Source organism: Saccostrea echinata, unplaced genomic scaffold, assembly GCF_033153115.1.
Source record: "Saccostrea echinata isolate AGI-Se365-2 ecotype Australia unplaced genomic scaffold, CSIRO_AGI_Sech_v1 ptg000009l, whole genome shotgun sequence".
NCBI lineage: Eukaryota > Metazoa > Mollusca > Bivalvia > Ostreida > Ostreidae > Saccostrea > Saccostrea echinata.
The window spans coordinates 18,928,481-18,954,430 of record NW_026889758.1 but is presented as its reverse complement, the minus strand read 5'-3'; the positions used below and the strand labels follow the sequence as shown (position 1 = coordinate 18,954,430).

The following is a 25,950-nucleotide window of genomic DNA, read 5'->3' as shown; positions in this document are numbered from 1 at the left end:
AGAAACTATCCAAGATATTTTTATCAAACTTCATATGCTGATAGATATTGATGAGAGCTATGCAACTGCATCAACATTTTTTGACCTTGACCTTTCCTTTGACCTCACTTTTCTTAAATTAGTGTTTAGCTCAGTTTTAAAGATACCACTCAAGGTAGTGTAATCAAACTTCATATGTTCATACATACTGATGTAATCTATTCAACTGCATCAGCATTTTTTGACCTTTCCTTTGACCTTGACCCCACTTTTCTTAAATTAGTGTGTAGCTCAGTTTTAAAGATACCATTCAAGATAGTGTAATCAAACTTCATATTTTGATACATACTGATGTAAGCTATTCAACTGCATCAGCATTTTTTGACCTTGACCATTTCATTGACCTTGAGCTCATTTTTCTTAAATTAGTGTTTAGCTCAGTTTTAATGAAATCTTTCAAGATATTTTTATCAAACTTCATATGCTGATACATACTGATAAAAGCTATTCAACTGCATCAATATTTTTTGACCTTGACATTTCCTTTGACCTTGACCTCACTTTTCTTAAATTAGTGTTTAGCTCAGTTTTAAAGATACCATTCAATACAAGTGTTATCAAACTTCATATGTTGATACATACTGATGTAAGCTATTCAACTGCATCAATATTTTGACCTTGACCTTTCCTTTGACCTTGACCTCACTTTTCTCAATTTGTGTGTAACTCGGTTTTAATGAAAACATTTATAATATATTTATCAAACTTCGTATGATAATACATACTGATGTAACCTATTCAACTGCATCAACATTTTTTGACCTTTCCTTTGACCTTAACTTCATTTATTTTAAATTAGTGTTTAGCTCAGTTTTAAATAAACCATTCAAAATATTTTTATCAAACTTAAATATGCTGATACATATTTGTGAGAAGTATTCAACTGCATCAAAAACATTTGACCTTGAACTTTCCTGTGACCTTGACCTCACTTTTCTTAGATTTGCATTTTGCTTAATTTTAAAGAAACCATTTAAGATATATTTATGTAAGTTTATGCACTTATACATAATTTGGTGAGAATTTATCATCTATATCCAACTTTTTAGATTTCAATTTCAATTTTAAAGGAACTTTTCAAGATATTCTCATCAAATTTCATACACTAATACAAAATTTCATGTTGCATTACTGATATACCCTCGGCAGGGCATTCATGTCCTATGGACATATTTCTAGTTTTTTTTTTACTTTACGTTTTATTTCGAAAGCATCAGTTAAATATTCAATACACTGTTTTTTTTTTCATATATATATACATATACATATGAATAAACGTACACAGCGAACCAAATATACTCCCTTCCTTGTTCCTTATTAACATGGTTTCTTTTTTTCATTCAAATAAAACAATTAAATGAAAAATTGCAGAATACTGACCAAGTAATCAAGAAAATCCCAAGTGAGTGACATAAAATTATCACCATGCTTACTGTAGTCTTAAAATGTATAGAGCTTACTGTGGCATTAATCATTCTCAACAAATACAAAATATTATTTAGTGAGAATATCTGCAAAAAAAAAGAGTTGTTTAAAAAAGGGGGGTTGTGGGTTGCATATTCAAACCATTATATACTGTATATACCGGTATAGTGTATGTACAGAACGTATCCACTGTATGTATGTATTTACACATAGAGAAAGTTATCTGATGGAGAGCCAATCAGAGTAACCAATGAAAGAATGATCTTAATTTATATCAGAATTTGAAAAGTCTTGCATTCTGTACCGAGACCTTTGGGAAAGGTACAAACTGTAGTTTGTGTATGTAAATGCTACGTACAGTACTAACAAAAACTTAATTCAGTTGTTTTTGTGCCATATATTTTCTAATTTTCTTCAAAAATGTTCACAGAATATGAAAAAGAAAAATTCTGGTAATAGTTTTGGTACATGCAGTGTACAAGCTGATTTGATCTATTCTAAAACCAGGAAACACTCAGTTGCATCATTTTGTAAAAATGTGTTTCAGCTGAAATTTCCTGTCATTTTGACTTTTGTACATATTGAAATACTTACAAAGTTATAAATATGCAAGTCTTGAGATTTTAGAAAAGGTATATTACTAGTAGTGTAATCTTTTATGAGAACTATTGTGGTGATAGAGGACAGCACCATTTATTTTAAATCCATTATTCTTAAGGTATTCCTTTGGCAAGCTCCCAGTCTTTAGGGATACAACTTCTTTTCCTTTGTGATAAAACTAGAGTACAAACTTTCTGTGTATTAGTCTTTGAAATGTAAAATTTATGCTAAACTAGGTATCCTTTTTTAAATACATGTACATATTTTCTTTGAGACACAGCGTTAAACATACCAGTCCAATCTGTGAAATGTGTTATAATTTTGTTGTATTCAGATAAATTATTAGAAGCTGATATGTATGTCATTTTGTTAATAGGCAAGAAATTTCAGTACTGGGGAGATGGCAGCCATCAAAGTTATTAAACTGGAGCCAGGTAAACAGAAACAAAGGCAGTGTCAGAGAAGTATACAAGATAGAACAATAACAACATCTTATAGGATTCTGTGTATTATTAGATTTAAGAATTTTGAGAAATGTTGAGTGAGATTTTTTTGTATGAACTATGTAAGATTTCTGGTATTACTCATACCTTTGTATCGTAGGAGATGACTTTGCCATCATACAACAGGAAATTGTCATGATGAAGGACTGCAAACATCCAAATATTGTGGCTTATTTTGGAAGCTACTTGAGGTAGATTTATTTATATGACTGGTGTATTCATCAGTTTTTTTGAAGTGTATATACACAGTAAAATACATGGTATACATTCATGAATTACATCTTTTTTTTTACTATAAAATTTGGATTTTGAACATAAAATAAGTCATGTAGTTATTAGACTAGCAATAATATAGTGATCATTATGTGTAGATCAATTATTTGTGACTAGATATTTTTGACAAGTGTGAAATTTATTCAAAATGAATTATTAAGCAAATGATAATAATACATATATAAGAATGGAGAACCTGTCTATGCTGATAAAATTTAGAAGAACGCTCGGGAACAATGTATTTCAGTTATACAATATTGGGTTGTGTTTTTCTGTACAGAAGAGATAAATTATGGATTGCTATGGAGTACTGTGGAGGTGGCTCTATGCAGGATATTTACCACGGTAAGTTACTACTTTTCCCTATTTACCACAGTAACTACTTTTCCCTATTTACCACAGTAAGTTACTACTTTTCCCTATTTACCACAGTAAGTTACTACTTTTCTCTATTTACCACAATAAGTTGTCTTTTTGCTATTTACCACAGTAAGTTACTACTTTTCCCTATTTACCACAGTAAGTTACTACTTTTCCCTATTTACCACAGTAAGTTACTACTTTTCTCTATTTACCACAATAAGTTGTCTTTTTGCTATTTACCACAGTAAGTTACTACTTTTCCCTATTTACCACAGTAAGTTACTACTTTTCTCTATTTACCACAATAAGTTGTCTTTTTTCTCTTTACCACAGTAAGTTAACTACTTTTCTCTATTTATCACAGTAAGTTACTACTTTACTTTCCTTAGTAAGTTACCATTTTTCTGTATTTCCCACAATGTTACCACTTTTCTGTATTTACAATGGTAAGTTGCCAATTTTCTGTATTTACCATAGTAAGTAACCACTTGTTTTATATTTGCCACAGTAAGTTACTACTTTTCTCTATTAATTACCACAGTGAGTTACTACTTTTCTCTCAGTTGTGGGCTGTTTTTTTAAAGTATGAAAACAATAGTGTGTATCTCCACTTATATATATTTCAGACAAAGACTTTAATAATGAACATTCTGAAATGGTCACGTTGGTTCAATGTTTTCTGTTGCTAAACCATTTCAAAGAGGGGGAGTAAAAGAATTGGTTATTCTTGGTTGTATCCCCTCCTGATAGATGGAAGGAAAATAAAGTCAAACATAATGTTTTGTTTTGTTATGCCCTTAGTACAGAATTTGAAACTTGCACTAGTTGTCACAAAGTGTTCTCCTATATTTATGTATCTACCTACACATACCTTGGGTCACATGGATTATTCTTTTTCAGTAACGGGGCCTTTGGCAGAGCCACAGATAGCTTTCATTTGTCGAGAAACGCTAAAAGGTTTAATGTATCTACACAACAGAGGGAAAATGCATCGTGACATAAAGGTAATGCAGAATAAATTACTCTTAGTGTAATCGGGTCAAGTTACAGGTAAGAGAAGCTTCAATAGGTAATCATGACTTCCTGTTTATAATGTTTGTTGACCAAGAACTTGATAAACTATATTATTCAGAAATAAAATTACATTGAAAGTCACGTACAGCCCTGTTTTAAAGGAATAAATGAAGGAAATACTGATTGAATGTGTTATGCTGGCAAAAAGTTTGAACCAAGTAGATATTCCATTACAATTTTAAATTGTTATGTCTCACATTGTGACCCATTTTAATTCAATACCAGCTATGATGCTTTGAGAACACTGCTGTTTTTCAGTACGTAAAAATAAGTTTTTGAAACTTGCTATTGTTTTGGAAAGCCATATTTTTAGACAATTAAAATGTGCCTGGCATGTTGGAGTTAAACACAAATTGTCTGTCCAAGAACATGAGACAGTTCTTGAGACATTGTTAGCTAAACACAACATACTATGTAGATATGAGTTCTGTATCTTAAATAAGAATAAAATTATTTTGATTTCTGTGGAATAGAAACAGACTGCTAGAATGATTCCTTGTTTCAGCATAATTGGTTACATTTGGGGAGTTAGTGTCACTGTAGATTATTCCCCTTTTATCAGATGACCTAGTCATAACTAGTGTATTCTTTTCAGAATATCTATAAGAATCTTGCTTTGTTTTTAGGGTGCCAATATTTTGTTAACAGATGAAGGGGACATAAAGTTAGGTTTGTATTCCAATTTATTGATTAGATTATGAAGAAACATGAATAAGAAGAGTTATTTAAAGTGACAGTACGGCGCATCTCATCAAAAAACTGACTAGATAAAATTTTCCGACTAGATTTGGTATTTTTTTTACTACTTATAAATGTATAAACTTTCAGAAAATTATAACTTTTACAATTAAATAATTTGGATTATTTCATTAAAATTAAATAGTTATTTATGGGACGTAAATATATACATCGCAACGTGTTCGGGGTTCCACATTCCATGCTATGCACGCATGCATAGTTTTCATAAACAAAACAGCATGGTTAGAGAGGGAAGCCCGGTAGGCCTGCTACATTGACAAAGTCAACCAAAAATAGAAAGAAACTGTCAATATAGAACTTGAAAAAGCAACTTTCCTGACTAAAATTTAGTTTGGGGATTAATGTAATCGCTGGATAAGGAAGAAACGGGAACTCGGCGACACTCACGCAGGGCTCTCGAAGGTTCTATTCGACAGGTTTGTTGATACTTGTTATTACTTCTCATTTTTCCATTGCTTTCAAAGAAAAAAAATAGTGTAAACTCAACATAAAAATACACCTTTGACTTATTAACATTGTTGCCATTTGAAATGCTAATTTTTGTTAACTGTGCAGAAAAATATTTTGTTTGACATTTGCCGCGATAAAGTATGATTAGTTGCTTTTTCCTTCCTCGGACCCCAATACACAAAACGTCAACATTTGTACTTTTAATTCTGTTAAATTCGCCTGAATGTAGACTAAAATCTTTACGATTGTTATTTTAGATTATTTTTATCAGAAAGTTATCACAGGTACTTGTGGACAGGAACCCCCCCCCCCCCCCCCCCCTCCAATATGCCCCACAGGTCAAAAAATATTTTTATGTATTTTTTTCATAAATTATTCTTCTAGTACACATTTACAATGTATTCCATAAGAAAAATCCAAAAAATAACCAGAATTAACGTTTTACTAAAAAATCATACCCGCGGTATTATAAAATAGAGAAGGTAAGTCACTTCCATTTGTTTACACTGGACCCCTCTTGGATATCAGGCCCGAAATATCATTTACCTAATACATGTCACCGAAATGTGTCATGATATCTTGTTTCGGTAGATATTTTTGTCTTTAATCGTGCTATTTAATTCCCCAGGCATCCCATAATAAGCCGAGTATTCATCGTCAAACGTGTAAAATGCTACAAGATTTGGAAATGTCAGAGTAGAAATTACGGAAGTGATGCAAAAACGACACCTAGCGTGTAACTCTCGAGTTCCGAGTGTTATAGAACTAAGGGAAAAGTCAGAGGTCTACGAAAAAGTTCGGGAAAATTTTGATAAAGAAGTCGAAATTGATTCATTAGAATTAAATTCTGCTTAAGATTTTCGAGATGAGCGAGGGTAGTCGTCAATATTCCCTTTAAAGGATGTTATCATTGATACCAAGTAGCGGTTTAAAAATCGCTTAAACATTATAAACTTGACATGTAACCCAACCCCCCCCCCCCCACTCCACCTCGACCGCCTTCCCCATCTGCGTGGACATGGAATTTTCATTAAATTGTGTCTGCGGAAAGGTGGATATCCTTTAAACTAATGTGGTAGTAAATATAATATTTAGAATGATAAACTAGTTTTAAAAATAAGTAAAGACAGAAATGTGATTATTTAAAACTGTACAAAAAAATCTCTTTTTTCCCCATTTGTTATGAATTCGCTACATGTATTTAATAAATATTGATTAATTTTGGGACGGGGGCTGTGCATTACAAGTTACAGTGTTGGAGAAAAACAAATTGACTGGTTGATGAATGGTTGTACAACCCATGCAATATTTAAACGTCAATTGCTACGTAATACAAGTTGCAATTATCTAACTATGACTGTTAGAAAAGACGTACCTAAAGAACTTTTTTAAAAGTCTTTATTTTATAGAAGTTAAGCTTCCGTTTGTTCAATTAAAATAATAGCAGCTTGATATATATGTAATCAAGGCCAGAAATAAACTCAGCAGTGCGACGCGAAAGTAAAGAAGAGCATGAAATTATTTTTTTTTTAAAAAATGGGGTTCTGATTTTCATTCTTAAGAATTAATTTTGAAAAGACTCACATTTAAATTCCTTGGCAAATGATAATCATCGCATAAGAATATTAAAAAATACACATAATTATTAAGCTTAATATTATCGGAATTAATTGCAAGCATGTCCATGTAGAAGGGGAAGGGGGGTTACATGTCTTGTAAGTTGTAAATAAATGTTTAAGCGATTTTTAAACCGCTACTTGGTATCAATGATAACATCCTTTAAAGGGAATATTGACGACTACCCTCGCTCATCTCGAAAATCTTAAGCAGAATTTAATTCTAATGAATCAATTTCGACTTCTTTATCAAAATTTTCCCGAACTTTTTCGTAGACCTCTGACTTTTCCCTTAGTTCTATAACACTCGGAACTCGAGAGTTACACGCTAGGTGTCGTTTTTGCATCACTCCCGTAATTTCTACTCTGACATTTCCAAATCTTGTAGCATTTTTCACATTTGACGATGAATACTCGGCTTATTATGGGATGCCTGGGGAATTAAATAGCACGATTAAAGACAAAAATATCTACCGAAACAAGATATCATGACACATTTCGGTGACATGTATTAGGTAAATGATATTTCGGGCCTGATATCCAAGAGGGGTCCAGTGTAAACAATTGGAAGTGACTTACCTTCTCTATTTTATAGTACCGCGGGTATGATTTTTTAGTAAAACGTTAATTCTGCGTTATTTTTTTGATTTTTCTTATGGAATACATTGTCAATGTGTACTAGAAGAATAATTTATGAAAAAAATACATAAAAATATTTTTTGACCTGTGGGGCATATTGGAGGGGGGGGGGTTCCTGTCCACAAGTACCTGTGAAAGTTATGATAATTTGTATTTGAAAATTGCTTTTACCTAATATTCATTATAATTGTAAACTCTACAGTGTAGGCACGTGCCGTTTTAGAATTCACGTGGTACAAATAAACAGATCTAAGATTGCTCCAGTTCGTACGACCCTTGATTTTCTGGCAAAATCTAATTACGTTAATTTTGTTTGAGTAGAGAATATTTCTGTTTTTCAAACTGCTTACATCAACTTTATACCTTATTTCTTAATGACATATTGGGTAAATTTGAATGAAAAAGCACACATTTTGCAGCCGTACTGTCGCTTTATGTCTGACTTTCAGTAAAAAAAAAAATACTATAATTGACTTGATATATAATAAATTCATTTATGTTTATTTCCTTTGTAGCTGACTTTGGTGTCTCGGCACAAATAACTCAAACAATGTGCAAAAGGAAATCATTTATTGGGACGCCTTACTGGTAAGATTGTTAAGTGATTATAAGGATCATTAAAGGAATCTTTGAGAAATGTATTATTCTGAATGATAAGTAAAGCAAAGCAAAAGTTTATTTGTTAACTGATCAGGGTTGACAAGTGAATTTACTGATGAACTAATTGATTATCCAGGGCATTTGATGCAAAGCTGACTTTAAACTACACTATAGATTATAAAGTGCTCACATAAAAAAGATATCTGGTATTAATAATAAACTCATGTACACATTAGTCTTAGTCAATCCATTGTTTATGTCAAACTAATTGCAACAGAAATTGATTGGTAAAAAATAAATTGTATTACATGTACTCACAAAATAAATGTGGTAAAAAATGTAACAAAGTTAGAAGAGTGGAAAGCACAAGTTTGAGGTACATCAATATCCTATTCAAATTACCTTAGAAACAAAGGGGGATAACTTTTTTTGTTATTACTGTGAATTTTAGGTTATATCTTTTCTAACTTGAAATGAGAGAAAGTAAAATGAACTCTATAGAATGGCATTTTTAGATGTAGTTGAACATTTTCATACATAGCAGAAAGTTTATTACAGATACTTCAGCCCATTTTTCCTTCATAATAATTTTTTTGTTGAGGTTATAATAATTAGAATATATGTCAAGTTTTGTCTTAAAACTCTTAATGTATTTGTTTATCTTTGCATTTAGAATTAAGATACTAAATGGAATTATTTTGCATGCTAAAACATAACCTAAAAGAAGTATATATTTTTTCTTCCCTTAGCTCTGTATTCTTAATGTTAATATTTCCCAACAATTAGGAAACAAATTTATAATTCAATTCAAAACATTCATCTTAGGCCAAAAAAAATTAATAAATAGTTTCTCAGGCACCACCGCATCAGGTCAAAAACGGCCGCATTGATCAATTTTATTGACATTTTGAAAAGGGAAATAACTCAATTTTCTATTTTTCCAAGTTGAAAAAGAAAATTGAGTTATTTCCCTTTTCATAACAATAATAGATAGACGTTTTTATTAGATAAACAATATTCTTCTAGTCTATACAGTCCTTTATTAATTAACTTTAAAAGAAATGTTTAGAATAACATAATTTAAAGTTGAGTACATTATAATTTGTATATTAATAGAACAAAAAAGTGAGAATCAGTTAATATCATCATTTTGTTGAAAGACTGACATTAAAAAAAGATACCTGCTTAAAAAAACTGCCTGCCGCATTGAATTTTGAAATATTTGGCCTGAGAAACTATTAAATAATTTTTATGGCCTTATATTTATCTATGTGAATAAATGATCTGTTAAATACTATCAAACATTTTAAACTAGGTCACACTACTTTGAAAAATAAGCAATTCTAATGATCTCAGGAAAAATTTAAATCATAAAAACAGAGTTATGCTCCCTTTTCTACAGTAAATCATACCAAAATAATGCTATCTCCTCAGTAGATTTTCCTACTGAAGAAGACTCAAAAGGTAATTATCTAGAGGAAATGTGTTACTATTTGCCATACCTATAGAGTCGTGTCTCATTGAATCCATCAGTTAATGAAATAGAGTGAACACATGCAAACTATACATGCTTTAAAATACTGCTTTGTTTTTTAAAAGCAAACTGCAAGTGACTGTACTAGAAAAATCACTAAATGCCTTGGTTTTATCTTACAAAGAATATATAACAAGTTAAATTATTGAGACCTACTATAAATTGTCATATACAAACGTACTGCTCAGTAGGAGCAAGATACATGTATGTGGTACAAGGGTACATGTAATATCTTTACTGGACATTCTACCCAGCACTCAGTTACCTCCTATAGATCCCTGGATCTTATACTGATGATTCCTGGATCTAATACTGATGATCCCTGGATCTAATGCTGATGATCCCTGGATCTTATACTGATAATCCCTGGATCTAATGCTGATGATCCCTGGATCTTATACTGATAATCCCTGGATCTAATACTCATGATCCCTGGATCTTATACTGATGATTCCTGGATCTAATAGATAACTGATGAGGGTATTATTGACAGGATGGCCCCTGAGGTGGCAGCAGTTGAGAGGAAGGGAGGATATAATCAGCAGTGTGATATATGGGCAGTGGGAATCACTGCTATAGAGTTTGCCGAATTACAGCCCCCAATGTTTGATCTTCATCCAATGAGGTAGGATAATCATTTTCTTTGAAGTACAATTCTACTTTTTAGTTCACCTGAGTCACTCAGGTGACCTATTGCTATCCGTTTTTGTCAATCGTCGTGCGTCGTCTGTCGTGTGTTAACTTTTGAACATTTTCAACTTCTTCTCTAGAACCGCTCAACCAATTTCAACCAATTTTGGCATATAGCTTCTTTGGGCGAAGGGGAACACAAATTGTGAATTTAAATGGTCCATGCCCCCTGGGGCCCCAGGGGTGGGGCTAAAACCACTAAAATTGATGCAATCTTTAAAAATCTTCTTCTTTACTCCTGGACATCAAGCAGTCAAACTGTTGGCATGATTGTAATAAGCATTGGGCCCTCCACCTTAATTTTGAAATTCATGGCCCCAGGGTCAGGGGTTCTGGTGCGGGGGGGGGGGGGGGGGGAGGGGGGGGCTCTATTGATTATATAGTGAAAATGCATTAATTATTTGAAAATCTTCTTCTCTGCTCCTGGATATTATATAAACAAACTAAGTGCATGGTTGTGACAAGCAATGATGCCTTTTCGGAAATTGTGAAATTCATGGCCCCTGGGTCAGGGGTTCTGGTGTTGGGGGGGAGGGGGGGGGGGGCTCTATTGATTCTATAGTGGAAATGCATTAATTCTTTGAAAATCTTCTTCTCTGCTCCTGGATATTATTGAAACAAACTAAGTGCATGGTTATGACAAGCATTGATGCCTTTTCCAAGATTGTGAAATTCATGGCCCCTGGATCAGGGGTTCTGGTGTTGGGGGGGGGGGGGGGGCTCTATTGATTCTATAGTGAAAATGCATTAATTCTTTGAAAATCTTCTTCTCTGCTCCTGGATATTATTTAAACAAACTAAGTGCATGGTTATGACAAGCATTGATGCCTTTTCCAAAATTGTGAAATTCATGGCCCCTGGGTCAGGGGTTCTGGTGTTAGGGGAGGGAGGCTCTATTGATTCTATAGTGAAAATGCATTAATTCTTTGAAAATCTTCTTCTCTGCTCCTGGGTATTATTTAAACAAACTAAGTGCATGATAAAGGTGCACAAGGATGCTTTTTCCAAAATTTTGAAAGTCATTGCCCCTGGGTCAGGGGTTCTGGTGTTAGGGTGGGGATCTATTGATTATATAGTGAAAATGCATTAATTCTTTGAAAATCTTCTTCTCTGCTCCTGGATATTATTAAAACAAACTAAGTGCATGGTTATGATGCACAAGGATTCCTTTTTCAAAATTGTGAAATTTATGGCCCCAGGGTTGGGGACGGGGGAGGGGGGGGGGGGCTCTATTGATTATATAGTGAAAAATCATTAATTCTTTGAAAATCTTCTTTTCTGCTCTTGGTTATAAAGTAAACTAAGTGTGTAGTTATGATGAAAAAGAGTGCTTCTTCATGAATCATGACCTCTAAGTCAGATGTTCTGGTGTAAGGATTGGACTCTATTGATAATATAGTGAAAATGCATTAATTCTGTTAAATAATCCTCTCTGCTCCTTAGTGTTGAGCAGATAAATAAAGTGCATAGTTATGATGAACAACTGTACTTCTTACAAAATGTTAAAACTTGTAGTCTTCAGGTTTTGGTGTTTCTCGTGGGGGGGGGGGGGGGGGACCCTGGGACATGGGTTTTAGTGTTAGGGTATGGGGTGTGTTGAATCTGTAGTGAAAGTGCATTATTTCTTTGAAAATCTTCTCTGCTCCTTGGCATATCGAAGGCAAAAAGCATTAAAGTTTTAATAAGCAAGGATATTTTTTACCAGATTTTTGAACATCAGCATCTAGTGTTGTACCGATAATCAGAAAACATCGATTGTTGACTAAAAAATGCTACCGATTATGATGATCGATTATAGTTTTTCATAATCGATCATCGGAAACATACTTCTAATACAATATATTCCGGATTTATCCATTTCTTGTTTAAAATTTATTTCTTCTTAATGAAAGAAAATGGCATCTGCATCTGATACTAGCCAACTAGCACGAAGTAGAAGTGATTAAGAACCGAAAGGTGCATAATATGTAGAAAGTGTAAAAGAAGCAAAAAAAAAAAAAGAAAATAATATATTATATATTTTATATATTCATGTTAAAGAAATAATATGAAATAATTGTAATAGTCTGCTTTTTGTATACAAAACTATGACATCCGATTATAATCGGTAAAATCGCATTGGAAGGAGTAACTGATTCCAACCGATGATCAATAATGAAGATTAACCGATGTCCCATCGCTATCAGCATCAGACCATTTGGTCAAGTTTTCTGGTCCTAGTCATGGCTCTATTAATTTGTATTCAACTGAGAGAAGTTATTTCCTTGGCCATTTACTTTTGATAATTAATCACTGTAAATAATGTATTTGAAAGTTAATAGAATAAGAGAATTATGCAAAAAAATTTATTGAATACTACAAAAAGTACTTTCATAGTTTTAATGATCAGATAGACAAATAATAAATAGATAAAAATGAGACAAAAATAACTTATTAAATGTTCTTCAAAGACCAAGAGAGGCCAATGTGAGAGGTCACAATGTGGGGTTAAAAGTAGTACAGATTAACTATTAGTTTGTTAATAGTCTGCATGGTGATAGTGCTAAATGGGGGATAAATTAGAATTTAATGTATGAGTTGTTACTGAATACTAGACTAATTATTTCATTGATTCTGATCATCATATTTCTCTTGCTTTTGGGCAACAAAGCTTCATCTGTCAGTTTATTTTATACTCTATGGATCTTCTAAATTGTTGTATTATACTCATGTGACCGTTAAGGTCCTTGGGCCTCTTGTCTTTTAAGTACAATGTAATTCTGTCCTACACCAGACTCTTATATAAACATAAAGGCATAAATTAGTAATTAAATTATTAAATGATGAAGACTGTAGATTAATATACATCACATAGGCTGTAAGTAAGATATTGTACATCTGAAAATGACTCCTACTTATGATGTAAATTTTGTAAATAAGGCTAACAATAAAAAATGATTTGTTAGATGTGCTCCGACCCACCTATCAATATTATCCCAACCTGATCATCTTTTTCAGTACTTTTTTTGTGGTGTCTGGGAAAATATAGATTGTCCATAATTATCATTTTTAATGTGAAGGTTTATCATTTCCCTAAGACCCTTTATACCGGTAGATTGAAATTAGCCATACATATTAAATCTGGCTAGTTGTCAGGTGTATAATGAAAATATCAGAAAATTTCCAAGACTGTAATTTTTTATGCCATTAATTTATATGTTGGATAATTTAAAGAAAAATGAAAAAAAAAGAAAAAATACCTACCCATTTTGAAAAATGTAGGTTGGAGTACATCAAACAAAAAATATTTTAATGATGACCTTATGATGCTTTCATGTACCTGTATATGTACATCATTAGATATTCCTACTTGATCACACTGGTCAGCCTTCTCTGTCACCAGTGGATCATTTGTTCTCATGAATATAGAGTCAATCTCATTCACCATTTCAAAAGAGTCTTAACTCATTCCTGACCTGCAATTTTCATGCAGTCAGATAAATGCCTTCAGTTCACTTTTATCCAGAAATTGAAGTTTAACAGAGACAGTGATATGTCTTACATAGATAAACAAGCCAAAACATACAGAAACATAGATGTAGTTTGTCTAAAGCTATAGAGACAAGAAAAAGAAAGGAATTTTGAACACAAAAATGAAATTTGCATGAAAGGAAATGAAAGGAAATGCATATTCATATAAGGACCTTTAATGTCAGGCAGCGATTGTCAGCCTACAAATATTACCTGATTTTGTGAAGGCAGTCATTTGTCTTTATTGTGGAATCACTCCCAAAGTAGAGGAGTTCAGATTCAATAAGCAGTACTTTGATAAGTTAGAATAATTAAGTGAATATTCATGAAAATGAGGGGATGTTTACATATTGATCAATTGGCGATTGAGGTTATATAATCAACTGTGAGTTTCCAACTCTGATACATGAACTCTCTCTCTCTTGCTCTATATATATAGAGAGAGAGAGATCGAGAGATCATAAAAAGATGTAACTTTATTTTGATTTTTTTTTTGTAGGGCTTTATTTTTGATGTCCAAAAGTGGATTCAAGCCACCACAGTTAAAGGACAAAAATAAATGGTACTTAACTTTAAGTATTGCATGTATTTTGAGATTCTAGTAAGAATAATTATCTAGAAGTTAATTGAATATTTTATTTATGATTTTAATTTCAGTGGTGTACTTAAAGAGATTTTGAAATTACCAAACACTGTATAAGCAGAATTTTTATTAAGGACTCAGTTTTGACATTTTTATCGAGACTGTTGAGATTGATTAAATTCAGCTTCTGAGATAGTTATCTTTCTTGACAAACTGATATTGCAACTAAATCTTCTCGCTTAAATTATGTACTGAAGTTTTCTGTATAATTTACAATTTTATAAAATTGTATTATTTTGTGAGCTCGCTCACAATTCCTCTAGTTTATTTTTATGTTGTTCAGAGAAAATTGCATATTGCACAAATTGACAATTACAGAATATTCAAATTGAATATCTTTGTTATTTCATACCGGTAATTTATGTTACCACTAATAAAAATTGAGCGATATATCTTTCAAAGAATTGTGATAATTCAAGCTGAAGATAGTACCTGTGATGTGATAAATTTTTATGAAATTTAGGTCTCAGATATTCCAACATTTTATCAAAGTGGCACTCACAAAAAACCCCAAGAAGAGGCCCACAGCTGATAAACTTTTAGAGGTGAGTACAAAAAAACCAAACCAAAAACTTACATGTATTTCATTAATGAAAGATCATCTTTTTATATAAGTCAAACAATTCATAGAAACAACTAACATAATGTATTTTTTAGCATCCATTTGTACAAAGTGAATTCTTGAGTCGTAATTCAACCCGGGAACTTCTAGACAAGGCTCGCAACCCTTCAGCTGGGGATTTTGATTTCACAGAGGATGACGATGGGGTAATTAACTTTATAAAGAAAACTTATGCATTCATATCTCTTTTTCTCTTTAAAGATGAAATACATTTTCATCAATTTTGTTTTTCATGATTTTACTGAATTTTCAGTTTTCTTCAAAAAAAAAAAAAAAAAGAAGTTCAAATATTTACATATGCAAATGTTTTCCCATATATAGTACTATTTGAACAATGCATATTTAAACATATATTGAAACAGGTTTGTCACATGACCATAAATTCATTTTTAAGTCATAAAAGATCGACATAATTTGCCATTGCAATCATAAGTGGTTAACATGTTTAACACATTCAATCCATACTGTTGAGGTTTGAAAAAAATAAATCATTTCAAGGGTTTGAAACTATTTGATGCAAATATATAAGTTATATTATAACCATTTGCCCGATCGCCCAAGACACAGAAATTTTGTAGCGGATGAACATATTTGCATGTATCAATGCCCAGCTGGAATGTATTAAAATTTTCTACAATTAAAATTCATTTTTGATATATCTCTCTTAAATCAACTTATAGTATCGGTACAGCAAAGTGTAACAAGTCAAGGGGCAGAATTCATCAGTCATTAGAATGGGGATCGAAGTTGTGATGCCCTGGTCCAGTCACATGATCACTAAAAACAAATTTCATGTACTAGTATAGTAGACAATTATTTTCTAAGGCTAGTAGATCTTTTGTCAGGGCTGAGAACTTTTACTCTGCATGTCTAGCATATTTTATGGTGAATTTCAATTATTTTCAAACACTGCTAAAAGGTCAGTTACATTTCCAATAAATCTTTGAAAAATTGTTTATTTCTTAAGATAAGAATCAAATACTAGTAATGTATATTAAACAAGATTTTCAAAACAAATATTTTAAACTTGCAATTTAAATTAAGTGTAAGAAAAAGTTAACTGTAGTACACTTATGCTCTACAGATGGATCTCAAACGAACTGACAACTTGCTCTTTGATCAGATGTTCGAGGTTATTTTATGTAAACTAAGAATACATTCAAGATATGAAGAAACAATGCTTATACATTGATTGATAAAAGCATGTTGATTGAATAGTACTGAAATGAAGCCCATTAAGTTCTTCAGTTGACTTTAAAATGTGGGAGATTTTACATCATTGACCTTTGTTTACTATTGGAGGTGTCAGGTAAATTCAGACCCTTTTAAATTCAGACTTGAATGTTCAGTTCCACAGCAAAAATTGTGACATATTTGTTTCATTATTTAAACTTATTTGTATGTTCATATGCTCAGACTTTAGATAAAATTAAAAAAATTCTCTTATGCGAGATGCCATTGAAGCCCTGCATGCTGTTGATTTTAAAGTCATAAAGAGGATATTTAAAGTTACTTGATCTCATGATTCAAGGAAAGAGATCTGACCAAAATAGGTGTTAAAAGTTTTACAGAAAAATATACAGTACACAGAGAAACAAAATCTTCAAAAAAAATCAGCTTAAAAACAGCAAGGTTACAAATTCATGTACCTTCAGGTAGAGAAGAGCATCATAATTCAGGTTTGTTTTAAGTCATGGCTTAAGGGCTACATGGTTCTCCAGGAGAGATTTACAGAGGATGTGTCACAAAGAAAAAGTTGCTGCATCTGACTCAGATGGCCATTAAGGTCCAGGGGCCATGTGCTGTCAGTGAAAATATTTTGCCTTTCTATTGTGTATATTTTTTAATTAATTTGGTTAATTAATTTTCAGGTTTTACAAAATGCTCCTAGGAGAATTTCATCACAGAACTCATCACAAAGCAGTAATGCACGCAACAGCTTGGAGTTCCAAGGTATGAATCTCATAACAGATTTGTATTGTGATAAATATATTGATATTTATTGTATGCCCTATTGATTTAATTTCACTAAAATTTACATTGATCATTTTACTTGCAGTGAATAACATCCCAACAGATCATGTAAGTTTGTTTTGTTCTGTGAAGCTAAGTAGATTTCTTTTAATATGCAAAGGCATGTAGTAAATAAAAAGTGCCAGAAAAAAACTAATTTTATCTGATGAGTAGCTACTGATGAGATTTACCTTTATGTATTATAGGATGGGGACTTTAAAACAGCCAGCTCCTATCTGGACGATCCTGTATCTGAAATGTATGTCATTCTATTTACAAATCATATATACTTTGTTCAGTATATCAGACAGTGTGCTATCTTGTGAATTTCCATTTAAAATATGTATGTCTCTGTTGTGAATGATATATTGTTGAATGCACATGTGAAAAACAACACAGTCATATTAGTATATACTTGCAGTGATTGGCAATCAATGAAAAATAATAATTTGTATGTAAGCAGACAGAGTTCAGTGATCCATTTTCTGAGTAATTGATTGCAAGTATTTGTAGTATCCTTTAAATTATTTTTTTTTCATTCTAATCCAATGCTGTTATGTCAATAAATGAAAAATACCAACAAAATTGATTTCCTTCTGTGAAATCACTTATTTTTTTTTTTTTTTTGGGGGGGGGGGGGGGGGGTTAAATGTTCGTTGTTTTCATGGTATGAAGAGACCCACAATTTAGTGTCTTCAACAATGTGTTTTAAAAATGTTAAATGTTACTGTAGCATGTTTATGTCAACCACGAAAAAAAAAAGTCCCCAGGAAACATCTTTTCTCAAACCACAAAATTTTAACCCCACAAAAATAAGTGGTTTTACAGTATTTAAAATGCTGAATTTTAATGATAAAGGATAATTGTAAGTTAGACTCTTGACCAAAATGAATTTCATAATTTTTGTTAGTGATCATTTATAGCTATAAAATCAATTCCTTTCACTTAAAAACTTGTTTACTAATAATACATGTAGTTTTTAGCATAACATAATTCTGAGCTGTCTGGAGTTGGCAGCCATGTTGATATTGATATATAAAGTCAGAAACATCAGAAAATGCTGAATTTTTAATTTCAGAATTTTTGGGGTCTTTAAGACAAATTGGTTTCATTTACAATCAGTCATTGACCTATAACTGCTGTAGAAGTTTGATTTGATATTCATAATTTTTGATTTTTAAAGTTTCTACAAGAATATGTTCCAAACATAGTTAATTAAGTAAACATAAGTTGATATGTATTTTGTTTAATTTTCATTTTTTTTTTTTTTTTTTTTTTTTTTTTTTTTTGGTGGGTGGGTTAGGGGGAGGGGGATAAGAATATAGATAAGTTTGAATTCTGTGATGGATGATATGAGTTGCATTAGAAAAAAAAAATAACTGTAGCAATTTGAGTTTAAATTACAACATACATGTAAGTCTTGATGATAAAATTTGCTCCATAACAAGGCACAAGGGATATTATTTATATTCTATAGTTACTGCATTTAATGCAGCTTTATTATTTTTTTTTTGTAAGACACATTTAAGAAGCTTGTATTGAATCTTGGTATTTTTGTCCTTGTCTTCAGATCTTCAGGAAGGAAGTACATGTACAAACCTGGAACTATTTATGTGTAATTTCAGTTTGATTTTTTTTTTAATTTCTGAAAGCTCTTGTCTAACTAAAATTGAAATGCTTCTTCTCATCAAAGAAATAATGACATTAATATACCAAGAATTAAAAAAAGTGTTGATATGCTTTTAATGGGAAGGAGAAGCATGAATTTCATTTTATTCACGCTGTAGATCTGATGTTTATATGGATGCAGAAACTTAATTTCACTAAAATAAATGTGCCTGTCTTAATTATATATTAAAACAAGTAATTTCTCATTTTTTTAAATACAATTTCAGTAAAACTCTTCTTTTTTTCAATATGTAGAATATTTCACAAAGATATTAAGACAGAGATGTTATTAAAACAAGACCTCATACACGTACCTGGTATTTTGCATAAGTTCCAGTTTATTTTAACAGAATTTTATTATCAGGGGAATTTTATAAATTTTTAGATAAGAAAAAAGCATGATTTGTACCAATGTAGGAAAGGTATGGTGAATGCAGTGAATCTGCATTCTGGTCTGCATGACTTCCTACTACAATATGTCTGTCTTCTTTGTGTTAACCAGTAATATCTACACACATGTAAGAGTTTCAATAACTTATTTTAATATTTGTCCCTCCCCTCATAATGATGGTAAGATATGAGATGTTGATGAGCTTGGCTCTGTATTTATTTAGGGGCCTGTTGGATTCTGTGAATGAGGAGCTCATTCAGAGGTAAAACCTTGCCTGATCTAGTTTGTATATGTTTGTATCCTTGTGTTTTATCATTTCATGCAATTTATTCTAACCCTGAAGATTACAACAAACAGATGGGAAGGGAAAATGTCACTAGTTTCATTTTAGAATTTAAAACAAAGAAATTAACATAGTGGAAAGCCAGTGAGAAAAATGGTGGAAGAGATATATTAATCATAGATCATTTAATATGTTTGTGAAGTGTCCATAAGTAATTTTATTGTTGTATGTATAGTATTTTTTAATCTATAGAATTTAGTATTCAGAATTTATCCATACAAATTATATGTAATTTTCCTCATAAATTATTGGCATGAATCTTAGACAATGAGATTTAATTGCTGGCATTTCCCTAGTGTACAGTACGTGGGATTTGCTGGTATTCCCTTAGTGTACAGTGGGATTTGCTGGTATTTCCCTAGTGTACAGTGGGATTTGCTGGTATTTCCTTAGTGTACAGTGGGATTTGCTGGTATTTTCCTAGTGTAGAACATTTATGTAAAGGAAATAAGTTCCAGTTCTATAGTATGTTATTTGGGAATGGGACTTCATTTTAATTGTATCAATCATATAATCAGAGCTTTGTCAATATACACACAAAGGTTTTTCTCCATTTCATAATCAGAAGGCAGTATATATATATGGTGACACAATACCTATGCACCACTGCTTTGCAGCTTTATTTGTCTTCACCAGACTTCATTCTCAGTTCATATATGTACATGTTATCTTACGCCTGTAATTATACAGGAAACAGTGTAAATGTATTATCTCATAGATTTAATAACCATAATTCAAATCTTTGCAGTAGTAAAGCTGTATTGATTTCCCAACTCAAATAATTGTATGGAATGAATTCTAAATTTCTTTAGTGAATCTTTGTACATTTCAGTAAAATGTAGTCCAGTGTTTAAGTGAATATGTTCAATGTAGGAATAGACCATGAAGGGTATATGATATTAATCCAGTCATAATTTCATTGTCCACAACTTAAGCTAAGTTTTTAGGCTTTTATGTCCACTAAAAGCAAGTTTGTTGTTGTTAGGGGAGATGCACAGTACCCATCTTAGTACATTTGCACAAAAGGAGGAATGCCAATCTCCCCTGTTTATTTTTTATCCAGGACCTTTGGATTGACTCATAGAGATTTTTATGCCTCTCAAAAGTTTTAGCATGTTTTCTGATATATAAGAGAAGGAAATTTCCTGAATGGTGCATGATGGGATAGGCCAACTTGCTGGAGTTTGTGTTAAGAATATTGTTAGATTCTTCCAAGTTATCTTATACATTCATGTATAATTTCTTGTTGATCGAGGTATTTTATAACAATATGGTTGATCTTTAAAATGTTTGAAAATTTGAAAACAAACATTTTTTTTAATACAGTTAACTTTAAAACTAATGTATATGATGTGCAGTGTTTTATAATTTTTGATCCAAATGAAATATTGTCAGAGTTGTTTCTTACTTAATAAAAATTATTTAGGGGTCATGAGAGCCAAACATCAACCCCAGTGGAGGATATCCCGTTGTCAGAACAGTAAGCCAATGAAACTGTTGTTACAGATCTCCCTATCTCTACCAACCAATTAGATGGAATGATACTCACATAGTCTTCTTGTTCCCTAATCCTTATGCAGTTCTTGAATGATTAGGAAAGGTTTTATGAACTGTTTGTATACGCTGTTACAATTTGTTTGTAGAGACTGGTTAGTTTCTCTAACATTTTTCATTATCTCTTGCATGTTATTTATTTACATGGTACATATATCAATTAATGTTTCATCTCATGCCAAAGACTCATGTGAGATTTTCTGATCAAAAAGTGTCTGTTCATCTTTATGTCTTGAGTCTTCTATAAATTTTCTAAATTTAATTTTCTTCTCCACGATGGTGATGCCATTTTCAACCAAACATGTCACAAAGCATCCTTGAATGGAGGAAATTCGAATTTGTTCAACAGAAGCGTCTTGATCATCTTTTTCAGAGGGAGATTATGAAAAAAAAAAAAAAAAAAAAAAAAAAAAAAAAGGGAAAATTTGGTGATTTCATTTAAAAATCTGCTGTTCAAGAACCACTGGTCCAAGAAAACCAAAAGTTATGTGAAAGCTTCCTTAAAGAGTGTAAATTCAAATTTATTCAAATCAGAATGCTTAGGGCTAGTCTGGTGCCACAACAGGGGGTCAAATTTAACATAGTAATCAGATTTTTTTAAAGGTCTGTAGGGGGGCAGAAATAAGGCCCATTCCCAATGCTAAAAGAAGGTATTTTCCCCAATTTTTGCTATAAAATCCCCAATCAACAAAAAAAACCCATCAAAACAGGGTTACCTAGACTTATTGTTCTTAAATCTCCTTCACAGAACCCCATATTAAATTTGTTGCCATAAAATTGTTCAGAAAACCGTTTTTTTTTTTCAAATTGAAAGTCAAAAGAAGTCCAATTATACGTGTACCTGGTTTATGCACTGAATTGGTTTTTTCCCTACTTCTTTGTATGAAAGAATTTTCCCAATTTCAAGCAAATGTTGTTATTTTTTCCCTTGGAAATATAAAGGGAAAATCAGTAAAAATCTTTTTCTCAAGAACAGCAGAACCATATTTAGTTCTTTTAATAAGCGGATACCCAGATGTAGATTCATTTTTTTTTTCAAATCATAGCTCCAGGGAGATCAAATATTCACATAGAATATATTGGAAAAAAAACTTAATCTCTTTTTCAGAAAAGCAAAAATCTGCTGCTCAGAACAGCAGGGCCATGACTAGTATAATTAATATGCATGCATTCTTAGGTAGTGCAGACTGAAGTTTGTTCTGATTATGGCCCCTGGGGATAGGATGGGGCTCCAGTTGGGAATCAAAATTTTACTGAGACATATATTTGAAAAATGTATTAAAATCTTCTCAGAAATAGTAGGGCAATGGTTAGTCATGTTAATATTCAAATATTTTCAATTATTAAATGCAGATTGATGTTTGTTCAAATCATGGCCTCCAAGGGTAGGGTGGGGTCCAATTTTGGGATAAAAATTTTATGTATGAATATAGAGGGGAAAAAAATCTTCAATTCCAGAACAGTAGGACCAGTATTAGTCAAATTAATATGGCATTTTCAATAAGTGCAGATTGAAGTTTGTTCAAATCATGGATAGGATGGCTCCACAAACCATAGCCAGAGGATGTAGGTTTGCCACAATATGGAATCTGAAATATTCACTTGGAATATTAATATTTAGGAAAAAAAGTTTTAGTGCAGGTTCATATTTTTTCCAGTTCAAGCCCCTAGGGTGAGAGAGGGAATAGAATTTAAGGGAATATATAGGATTTTTTAAAAAAAATATTCAGAGTTAAGGTAATACCACCCTTGTATGATGTCATAGATATTTGCAAAATATTTTATTAATTTAACTTTGCAAATGCCCACTAAGAATATGTTTTTATGGAAGATTGTTTTTAAATAGGTGTACATGCAACTGAAAATTTTGTTTAATAAAAGAATTTTTAAAAAATTGTAACATTAACTGTAATTAATCAATTATTAATCTTTTAAAAATGTGCAGAGGGCAATAACTCTCGCCATGTATCTTCATTCATGCATACTGTATTATAATATTAGTGATGGGTATCGCCAAAAATTTCGTATCGCGATATATCACGATTTCCCCCCAAGATATCACGATAATATCATGATATTTTTACAAGCAATTTTTACAATGATTTTACATGAATATTCATAATTTTTCCGAAAAATATGCTGGAAAAACATAACTTCACTTTTTTCATTTTTTTATTGACATAATATCAAGCAATTTTGGATGCTAGAATGCCTTTCTTTTACCCTTTTCAACATTTTTTACACTTCCTGTAATTATAATTTGAAAGATTGAACAAATAAATGAATAATGTTCTGGAATTTATAACTATGTACCTAAATACCGGTATTTTTGTCTCCGTATCATGATACGTATCACGCAATTAAAAATCACGATATACCAGTATACCGATAAAATCGCGCATCCCTATATAATATACTTGACAAAGTGAATTTTCCCCTGATATCCCCAATTTATACTGATTTATTAAGTTAGAATTATTTATAATTTTCATTATCAAAAGTATGTCATTTGAACAAGTTTTAAAATGATTTTGATAATGCTGTTTACCAAAAATGAGAGATTTTTTATACTAACAGGTACTTCTGTTTTTCTTTGTCTGACATCTTGAAAAATGTTGCAACCTAGATATTTTTGTAATAAATTAAATCAAACTCTCTTCAGTGGAAATTGAGGCAGTTTTTAAACTTTGAATCCATAAAAGTATGAGTATAGTGTCACCTTAAGCAGGGTGACACTATATCAGATTGCTATATATGCATCATGTTGATGTTGATTCAGGTTTATTAGAATTATATGGACATTGGGTTAAAATTTGGGATAAAATTACATAATATAGGTACAGACCCTGAAACTTGCTACTACCCCAAAAAAGCGTGTGACTTTCGTGCGCTTTTCTTTTCGTGCAAACCGTGTAGCGTTTCGTGTAAACCGTGCAGCGTTTCGTGTAAGCTCCAAAGCATTTCGGGCAAACGGTGTAGCGAGCGTGCGAGAAGCGTGTGAGAAACGTGCGACTTTCGTGTAAGAACCGTGTGAGAAACATGCGATTTTCGTGCAAGAATTGTGTGAGAAACGTGTAGGATTCATTCGGAAGTCCTCTTATTTTGAATATGACTATTGTTGGATCAACATGTCATTCTGTGTTGTTTATAGCTAATATTATTCGGATATATCATACCGGTGGTATTTTAAGAGTAAAAAAAAAAATAGGGAAACAACAAAATAAAATTATTCGGTAATGTATTACATATTTGTTTGATTTTCTTTCTTTCTTTATTTATATAAAGATGGACAGAAAATGTGTTAAAAGTAATTAATTATATGCACATCAATTTAAAGGTAATTGATTCAATAGATTTTTTAAAGGGAGCAATACTTAATATATTTTTTAAAAAGAAAATTCATTAGGAATCCGGTCTTGTCCTTTTCATTCAGTTATTTGAATACCTTCACCATTGTACATGGGATATAGAGATTACAAGAACATATCGGTGATTCATACAAAATAATAGATACATGTAGATACATGTATGGCAGGCATGAAAAATAAAATGCAAAATTTAGTGTGTTGCTATAAATGTGAAGTATAAGATTTCTAGGCCGGGGAGCACAGTTTATTGATTTTCTTTATGAACGAACATATTTTTCTTATATTACAAGATTGTGATACAAATAATTTTGAAATTGATGAGTCATTTATTGTCTTTTTATGCATAAAATCGGTTGATTAATAAAAGTCTTGTAAATGAATTATAATTCACATACATCAGCAAATACAAGGTTAAATATTTCAGGGGGGGGGGGGATCAAATGAAAGCAAAAACTGAGTTTTTGTTGTAAACAAGTGTTTTATTGATATTTTTCTTTTGTAAGAAAATTATTGCTTTTTTCGATGGGGTGCGCCCAATTCACCCTTAAAAAAATATAATGGATTCTTCTTTACACTTTCAACACTCTACTTACGACTGCGATCAAGGTCATTTACGACAGCGATCACGGACTCCGCATGCCGGGATTGAAAACTTGTTCTGCTATTATCTCTTGTCAATCATAGCTAAGATGACACCCGACAATAAAGATCAATTAATTAAACGGTAATACCCGTTGATTTTATTTCTTAAATTTATCCGATTGTCTGTAAACAGTAAATTAATTTGCCAGTGAATTCGTGAATAAAATAATATAAAGAAATAAATCCTATATAATTATATATTAATTGTTTTTATTAGTCATGCAGTTCTAGGACATAGGACATGTATACATATATATTGAATGTATTGTTAAGAGCCGCGACTATTGATTACATAATTATTGATTTTTATCTAGACGGGGTTTGAAATCAAGGATTTTAAAAGGCGGTTGGACATTGTATACTGATATTTAATAAACACAATACCGGAAGAGAGAACGAAAGAATTACAATACATATCCCCCGGCTTCTCTACCATATAAGATTTTAATGATAAATTAAAGTTTACCTCTGTAATGAAAATATATATTTACCATTCTGAATAAAGTGCATATTAATGAATTACATGTATCAGGTCCCGCTGAAGACATGAATATCTTTTTTTTTCTTAGAATGGGCACTTGTTTCTATAATAATTTTTTCCTGATTGTTTACTTACTAAACCAAGTGCCCG

The 25,950-nt window shown here is 31.7% G+C and overlaps 1 protein-coding gene across 4 annotated transcripts in view; it reads left to right on the top strand.

The window, feature by feature from the left end:
* Positions 1-25,950, top strand: part of LOC133181953 (mitogen-activated protein kinase kinase kinase kinase 3-like) — a 52,511-nt gene that overhangs the window by 3,671 nt on the left and 22,890 nt on the right. Inside the window, exons 2-16 of one of the 4 annotated variants that reach the window (XM_061316608.1) lie at positions 2,441-2,498; positions 2,668-2,758; positions 3,121-3,185; positions 4,104-4,207; positions 4,904-4,946; positions 8,257-8,329; positions 10,369-10,500; positions 14,575-14,637; positions 15,182-15,263; positions 15,376-15,486; positions 17,212-17,293; positions 17,400-17,422; positions 17,560-17,612; positions 19,636-19,674; positions 21,182-21,235. In XM_061316608.1, the coding sequence (XP_061172592.1) occupies positions 2,441-2,498; positions 2,668-2,758; positions 3,121-3,185; positions 4,104-4,207; positions 4,904-4,946; positions 8,257-8,329; positions 10,369-10,500; positions 14,575-14,637; positions 15,182-15,263; positions 15,376-15,486; positions 17,212-17,293; positions 17,400-17,422; positions 17,560-17,612; positions 19,636-19,674; positions 21,182-21,235 (1,073 nt within the window). The remainder of the gene's footprint in view (positions 1-2,440; positions 2,499-2,667; positions 2,759-3,120; positions 3,186-4,103; positions 4,208-4,903; positions 4,947-8,256; positions 8,330-10,368; positions 10,501-14,574; positions 14,638-15,181; positions 15,264-15,375; positions 15,487-17,211; positions 17,294-17,399; positions 17,423-17,559; positions 17,613-19,635; positions 19,675-21,181; positions 21,236-25,950) is intronic. The other 3 variants (XM_061316609.1, XM_061316612.1, XM_061316613.1) reach the window with 3 other exon arrangements.